Source organism: Trichogramma pretiosum, unplaced genomic scaffold, assembly GCF_000599845.2.
Source record: "Trichogramma pretiosum strain Unisexual culture from Peru unplaced genomic scaffold, Tpre_2.0 scaffold18, whole genome shotgun sequence".
Lineage (NCBI taxonomy): Eukaryota > Metazoa > Arthropoda > Insecta > Hymenoptera > Trichogrammatidae > Trichogramma > Trichogramma pretiosum.
Window position 1 is genome coordinate 361,506 of NW_019641681.1, and position 8,384 is coordinate 369,889.

At 42.8% G+C, this 8,384-nt stretch overlaps 2 protein-coding genes across 2 annotated transcripts; one reads left to right on the forward strand and one right to left on the reverse strand.

Annotated features, from left to right (window-relative positions):
• Positions 1-1,678: 1,678 nt before the first annotated feature.
• LOC106652179 lies at positions 1,679-3,317 on the reverse strand. Its single transcript, XM_014370973.1, has 8 exons — positions 3,147-3,317; positions 2,964-3,083; positions 2,789-2,906; positions 2,443-2,734; positions 2,300-2,407; positions 1,995-2,225; positions 1,791-1,923; positions 1,679-1,729 (listed from the first exon to the last, which is right to left on the reverse strand). The coding sequence occupies exons 1-8, from the start codon at positions 3,315-3,317 to the stop codon at positions 1,679-1,681; spliced, it is 1,224 nt and encodes a 407-aa protein (XP_014226459.1).
• Positions 3,318-4,363: 1,046 nt separating this feature from the next.
• On the forward strand, positions 4,364-5,834 carry LOC106652180. Its single transcript, XM_014370974.1, has 3 exons — positions 4,364-4,978; positions 5,042-5,377; positions 5,454-5,834. Exons 1-3 carry the CDS (start codon positions 4,364-4,366, stop codon positions 5,832-5,834), a joined length of 1,332 nt encoding a protein of 443 aa, XP_014226460.1.
• Positions 5,835-8,384: the final 2,550 nt, after the last annotated feature.

Below are 8,384 nucleotides of genomic sequence, written 5' to 3' on the forward strand. Positions count from 1 at the left end.
TGGGTATTCAAACTACTTTTTTGTGAAAATGTCTTTTCGCATACATCACAGTTGTGAGGTTTTCGATTGTTATGTACTGAATCAATATGGGTTTTCAGATAACCTTTATGTGAAAATGTCTTTCCACACGTTCGACATGGATGATTGATACTAATATGTACTGAATCGATATGGGTTTTCAGTTGAATGTTTTGTGCAAATGTCTTTCCGCATACATCGCAAGTATAAGGTTTTCGATTTTTATGTACGGAATCAATATGGGTTTTCAGATAACCCTTTTGTGTAAATGTCTTTCCGCACGTGTGACATGGAAAATTGATACGATTATGCACTGAATCGATATGGGTTTTCAAATTACTTTTTTGTGAAAATGTCTTTCTGCATGAGGGACATGGATGATTGATTTGATTATGTACTGAATCAATATGACGTTTCAGATTAATCTTATGTGAAAATGTCTTTCCACATGTGTGACATGGAAAATTGATACGATTGTGTACCGAATCAATATGAGATTTCAAATAACCTTTTTGCGAAAATGTCTTTCCACGTGTGTGACAGGGGTGATTGATATGATTATGTACAGAATCAATGTGGGTTTTCACATTAATCTTTTGTGTAAATGTCTTCCGCACGTGTGACATGGAAAATTGATATGATTATGCACTGAATCGATATGGGTTCTTAAATGACCTTTTTGTGAAAATGTCTTTCCACATGTGTGACATGGATGATTGATGCGATTGTGTACCGAATCGATATGTAATTTCAGACTTATCTTACGTGCAAATGTCTTTCCGCAAGATTCACACGGGTAAGTAATACGATTATGCACTGAATCAACATGGCGTTTCACATTAGTTTTAAACTTTTCCACAAAACCTTTTTCGTAAAGGTTTGCCTCAGCAGCTAATTCCACATTCCATGTAATTTTGTGTTTTTCGCGACCTAAGGCAGTAATATACTATTTTATTTTATACTATCGGCCCGAAAATAGAATTTCTCGGACGCTGCACTAAATGGAATAGTATACTATCCACTCTAGGTCAAGAACAGCAGATAAGGATCTTGACCCGTTTAATTAGTAACCAGTGACCCCCGATCAAGATGAATTGTACCTACAGCCAAGTAACCCAGTAAGCTGATTTTTACTTATATAGACAATTTTTATATATTATATTTTTTAGACAATTTATAGACAATTATAGACAATTATAGACAAATATAGAAAATTTTATATTATATTTCATGAGTTTTACTTGAAGTTAAATAATTTTTAAAGAACTTATAAAAATAAGAAAAGTATATTTTTAGAATTAGCTTTTCATCAGCCGTTTTTTCGGGTCGCAAACCAGCATTTTCCCTTACAGAAGCTCGTTGAAATTTTAATTCGGTTTTTATTTTATTGAAAAATTCTTGCACGAAACGTCGCACTTCAATCGAATCAATTGATATCATTTATACGGAACAAAAAATTAGTCGATAAATTAGTTTCCTATTCAAGGAAACAACGTCTTCGTACTTATTATCATCAAAAAAATACCGCAACATACAAATATTTACATTCAACCAAAACACGAGCGTAGAGTCAATACTTCGGCCCAATATTGAACAACAATGCCTGAGCTGTTATTATCATTCAAGAACTTGTGCTCGTGAATTTGATGAATAAAAAAACTCACGACGTTTGGATAATCATCATGAAATAAGTCATCGCCGTTTTCATTAGCTGAAAGTATTCATTATATCGATTAATTTGTAAACATTTCTATTCAAACCGAGTCCAATACCTTCGTGTGAGTGATAAGATTCAGGCAAACTATCTTAGCAGCCGTGAGATTGCAAGGCTTGGCACTTCTTTTGTAAAGGATTATGAATGATTTCCTCGTCTCCATTGGGTACTCGTACCAAGTGGTGTACATTCTGACATAAAAATCATGTACGATTTCCTCGAAATTGCCTGTACATACATTTTTAAAAGGGTCCAAACTTACAAATAGTCGTGCACCCGAAGGCTCTGATCGTACACGCTTTGTCCCAAGATATTGAAAATAGTCAGACGAAAAATTGCCGTACCGGCCAGAAAAGAATATCTCAATGATTCCTGCAGAGACTCGTCCGCGAGTTTTATGGCTTGTGATCCGCATACGCTTATTATAATTGTATTGATCATTATCTGCTGTATCATCTGCATGCAGAAGGAATTCTCGATTTTTTTTGCGAATCTGAGGGTTTTAAATTATTGGATTCAAATAGTGACTCGACATTTTCCCAGTATGAAATTTCAACTGAGACTCACTTAAGACAGTGAAGATGGTACATCACAATTTTTTCAATTTTTTCTACAACCAACTGCTGATCGTGACGATGATCATGAACTTCTTTGTCCATCATTCCAATTGTGTACCTGTAACGAAATCCTCTTATCTAGTTTTCAATTACGAATTTTCCAAAGTCAATTTTATCACATACCCCAAAACGGCAAACATGCCGCAGCAGTGCTGCACCAGTACGATGAAGAGCGAGTCGTAGGCCATCAGCAGGCAAACCACCCAGGTGCCGGCTTGTGCCCCGTGAACGTAGATGTGCCAGTAGTACTTGACCGGGTCGACGAAGTACTCGACCTCGACGAAGTTTCTCTCGGGCGTGGTCCAGTTGCCCGTGGCGCGGAAATGCAGCATCGACGGTATCAGCGGCGACACGAAGTACAGCGATAAATTTCCAGTATAGCAAGCTGAAAAAGTATGCAATTTAATTGTAGTAAGGTAAAAATGGGATGCATTTGTACCCGACAGGCCAATACTGAAGATCTTGCCGAAATTCGCGTATTTCTCGAAAATCTCTCGCTCTTCGTCGTTCTGTAGATCATTCCAATTGTCTTTTAAAGAATCGAGTACTTGCTTCATCTGTAAAATTGTTGTGTCACTCATTTACAGTAGCTCATAATATTTTCATACGCTCACCGAGTTGTGGTTTACGGCAGCATTGACCGACGCGCAGAAAGCCAGGTACGAGATCAGGAACGCCATCGTGCAGTAGATCACTTTTTGCGTATCATCGAATATTTCAATGATATAAATCAACTGGCGGGATAAAAATTTATCACTTACATTTAACGATTCAATCGCCAATGAATTTATTTATACCTCTGGCACCCACGCGGTAAATATGGCCAAATTGAGAGTGCACCATATGATTTCTCTTTTCCTCGGGTTAAGGTAAGGCCAGCCACCGACTAGTATCAAGCTCTTCCTGTTTAGATGGTACAAAGGGCCATTGAAAAATTTATCCGTTTCTAAATTCTGATCTCTTAACATTATAACGATTGTTTTGTTTCACTGGACTTAAAAAAAAAGATATTAAATATTTTTTTATAAAAATTTCTCCTTTTAATGTCACGCGCCAGCCGAATCAATGTGAGATGCGAATAGTAATTGTCACAGTCGTAGGTGCACACCTACCCTCTGTAAAATTCATAGGAATTCTTATAGAAGTCTTTGATATTATTCTCGACTTTACCTCAAATAATAGTAGATGTTTATCATAACTATACAACAGCTATAGAATAATTAGATACCCCAAAGTTCTGATAATCGATACCGTTGCTAAATTTACCCAGTAAAGTCAAAGAAAATCTATACTATTCCCTCTGAGCGTTTGGGCGGAGCTTAGAGGGCCGCTGCAGTCACCATTTACACGTAATCTTATGGAAAAGCAGGACGTGTCCTGAAAAAATGCCAGAGTCGACCGCTCGAACTAAATTTTTTCTTATGAGAATTAACATGAGAGAGCGCCGCGCTGTGTGAACGCTCGGGGCCAATAAGCTGAATGTCAATCCGTTGTAAAAATAAGCCTGAAGTTCGCTCGAGATCATTCGATCTATATCGTATTTGCTTTGGGCTTAACTTCTGGTCGGTCGTACAATAATCGTCGTGCTGTGATTAAAATACGTAAATACGTTTATAGCATAATTTTATAGGCTATATATTATTGTTTATATATTTTTTTACATAAAAAATTCATTGAAATTGATGCGACTGCCCTAATATCAGAAACGTGATCTGAAGAGTGCGTATATAGATACAGCATCGACACCGAGGAGCTATTTTCGCAGCCGTCCTGCGTGACGATCGATATTGATGAATTTTTATCCAAAGTGCAGCATGACTTTCAGTGAGTGTCAATGTGTGTGTCGTCATCGATAACGATTTGTTGTGGTTACGAAAGAATGCCAAAAAAAATAATAATAATAACAGTAATTAAAGCTCCGTCGAGCACGTGTAACGATGCGCCTCTCCTTTTACCTCTGCCCCGTAAGTAGCTCGCCACCACGAGTCATGATCCAACGAGTTGCCGCCGATGAATGGCAATCCTCGATGCCGTCGAGTCGAGAGTCTGCTGCAGTGGCTACAACAGCGACTACGCCACCGAATATTCGCCTCTGTCGTCCGGCACCGAGTGCGGCGGTGAGGGTGAATCCCCGCGAAGAGACTGGGAGACGCGTCTCGGCCACGGCGCCGCCCTCAGCCTGTCGATCCTCGAGATCAAGCGGCTGCTGCTGCTCAGCCTGGAGATGCTGATTGACTCGCGGCCGGTGCGCTTCGCCGGTGCTCTGGCGCCCCTCCTCGTGAGCTTCTGCGACGTCGGCCTTGGCTTTCCCGTGGCCGTGGCGACTCTCTACGCTCTGAGACGGCGGCGAAGCTCCTGTGGCGACGACGACGACGACGACTCGGCCAAGGATCGGCTGCGCCGCAGGATCTGTATGCTGTGCCTCTGCGTGACTCTGAACGTCGTCACCCTCGTGCTGATAGCCGTGCACGTCGACACGGACGCGTCGAGCCTCGAAAAGGTCTTCAGGATGTCCATGAAATTTTACGCTCAGGAAGCATCCCACAAGCTGGCCGTGGACGATCTGCAGCTGGATCTCGAGTGCTGCGGATTTTCCTCCTACAGCGATTGGTTCGGCGTCGACTGGCAGGTTTGAGACTCCTCTTCGATATTGACCAATCTTCGTCGCTCTTTTATATCCTTGTGTTTTCAGGAAAAAATCGGTACGATGTACTACGCCGACAGCGAGGAAGAAGACGATTACCCACCGGCGGCGGCGGTGGACGATGGAGCCATCGAGCTCGAGGACGAGCAGACCCAACGGATGGACTTCCAAACAGTAGTCGACCGCGGAGTGCCCTACAGCTGCTGCGCCAAATGGATCCTCGTGCCGTGCGCCCCTGCCAGTCCGATCGATCCGAGGACTCTGAATCAGGGTGGATGCGCCGCGGCGATCGCTGCGGTAATGCTGAGGCTCGCCGTCGTCGGCTATCTCGTCACGGCCCTCGTCATCTTCTCGCAGATTTTGCTCGTCCTCCTTTTGTGCAGAGTAATGATTATTTAGACGAGAATTTTCATGCGCTACGCGTAACGATGATAAAACGAGCTTTTTTTGCGAATCGAAGATCGTGAAGAAAATGACGGAGGAAGCCTACAAGTCCGAGTGTTCCTGCTGGGAGTCGTCTTGTACGCCCAGCTCGGACGCTTACCTATCGCAACGGCAATCGGCAAAGTCATCCCTGCGCCGATACCGAAAAGCCAATCGTCAGCGTCTGCTGAGACTGGCCGCGAGCCGCGGCGGCAGCTCCAAACTGCTGCTACCCCCGTCGAGGTATCGGCGGCGGCAATTTTTCAAAAGCACAACGTCGTTGTGCACGAACGACGATGCGGCGCCTACGTCGATCTTCAGCAATTCCGAGGGCGAATCGTCGGCGACTAGCCCGTCGAGCAGGCGAGGAGAATCGACCACCGCTAATACAGATCGTGGCATGATGAGCTGCGGCTGATTTTGATCATGCAGTACGATGATTTTTATACGCGGGACGAGGTGGGATTGCCTTGCATCAGGCGCTACGATAAAATTAAGTATATTGTACGATGATTCGACACGGTGAGAGAGGTGACACGATACAGGGATCGAATTTCTAAAATACTTTGTTTTGTGTTAAAGAGGTGCGAGAAGACACAGCTTTTCGACGTTTTTAACTGATAGATGTCTATTAAGATTTTAATCTGATGTAATTCTAAGTTACGACACTCAAAATACATAAAAAAACGACACGATAGAAATCTCTGTGATTATCGATGAAAAACAAAACTTTCCCAATGTCTATTATGGAGTAATGTAACGACTAACGAAGCCCCGGCAAGAATACATATAAAAAAACATAATTAGTCTTAATCTGTATCATTGAATGAGCACAATTAAAATATAATTTCAAAGATAATGTAGAGATCTCGTTTGCTCGCTGTGGGGCCCACATACGTGCGCGTACGCAATTCTACGATTTAATGAAATTTTCAACTTGGCTATTACGAGTAACCGCTAATAATATATAAAAATCGAGCAACATTCAAACACGGTTGCGGTGTGTATAAAGAAAAAGTTATGCACATTGCGAGTGTTATCAATTATTAATTGAAAAAAAATGTAACGCAAATGCAATGACTTTCTATATCAGTTAAAGAGTTGGGAAGCAAATGTTTCATCAGCTTAAGTATGAGAATGGTATATGATTTCCCATTGTCATTACCTACTTTATTAATAATCCAGCCACTCATTTTTCAAGAAAAAAATAATACTTTTTTTCGCCGCAAAAACTAAAGCGAGAAACTCGACTTGAATCATCGCGTACTCGTACGTGTCAAAAAAAAGAGGAGAAAAAAATCGACGTCTCTCTTGCTGGTTTAGCCGCACTGCCGTATCATAGCTAGTACAAGAGAGCCTCGGTATCGCTAATCATAACAATATGTTTCCATCAGTAATGAGCTTCCCGTCGGAACGTCGGAAGCGTATCACATGGAGAATACATGTATATCCCCGTACCGACTATTACGCACACGTATGACTGACGTGCGCCGACTCGTTTTTTTTTTCGTACGCGGAGACATGTAGAGTTTGGAGTTGCAAAATCCGCGCACGCGTGTGCGGATAACATAATTGCCCCGAGCACGACGGCAAAGTATGCTACCGCTGCTGGTGGGCCACGAGAGAGAGAGAGAGAGAGCAAATATTATTCGCGCATGTAAAATACGTGTGTTTATCGTAACGAACAAAAAAATGTCAAGAACCTACATAACACACTTGCGCGCAAAAATTCCTTTTGTTTCTCTACGCGGCAATTTGCTAGTATTATCGTTCTCTCTCTCTCACTCCAATTGCGGGCTATGCGCGGCGAGAAATTAGACATTGGCATCATAAAGCCAAACAATTACACGTAAAAATGTAACAACTTTTCCCACTTCTAGATTGTTCCCATATCAAACCTCGGACTAAATAATTTCATATCGATAAATAATCGTTTAGCCATTAAGCGGCGACAACTGGAGGGGCTCCATTTTTTCATATTCTCGATTGGCTTCGATCCCTCCTGCAACACACAGGTGCGGAAAAATGCGTTATCTGCGCCTCGAGGCGCCGAGGCAGCCAATAACTATCAATGTAATAAAAAAAGCAGCCTCACAAGCCAAGAATAAAAACAATGAGTTTAAATATAAGTAGGTCTGCTCGCGTCTGCGGCTCGCCGTCGACGAAGCGACGGAATGGTGGCGGGGACGGCATTGTTTTTTCCGCGCCTGCTTCAGGGGAGTATTCAGGTTGCCTAGCCTTTATTAAAGATATGTTAATTTCATTTTCTCGCGTATACGTAGTGACACGCACGCGGAGAAAGAGAAAAAGTGAGAGGGAGAGAGAAGTGCCTGCCGTCACCGTCGTGCAGTCGTCATGTGTGCATGTATATGCAACGCAATCGCATACAAGTATAATGTACTTAATATACGACGACTTTGTTGCTCTGCGGATCGACCAGAATAGAACGAGAGAGCCATGTGTGTCGATCCAAGATGAAAGCCTCGAAATGTGCATTGTTTTTTTCATCGAAAACCGATCATCATCCGGCAATTCTATGAATCGTCACATTTTAAAAAGTTGCCCGAAGCGCGCCTCGAATACCACCGCAGCTGCTGCAATGCCGTTGCCGCCTAGCCAGACGCATACGTCGTCGAACTTCCCCCTCCCCACCAGCCTTCGCTCCACTCATCGCATCGTATCGTATTCAAAAAAATCACAATCGAACGCGCGTATACACGCATGGCTTTTTTTTCGTGCCAAACGTCCGTGTGTAAGTTGACCAGGGCCATACGGGTGTGTATGCCGCGAATATCACACGGACACATCTGCACCACACACATATTTATAGCGAGTATAAAGTATATACACAGTGTGGAGAGCCGTTATAAACCATCCTCGGTTCAAAAACGCGTTTTCTCTCGACTGCTGCGTGCGTTCCCCTCGATCTCCCCAGTCTGCTGGCGCTGCTCTTTTCCCCTTCTCTCCC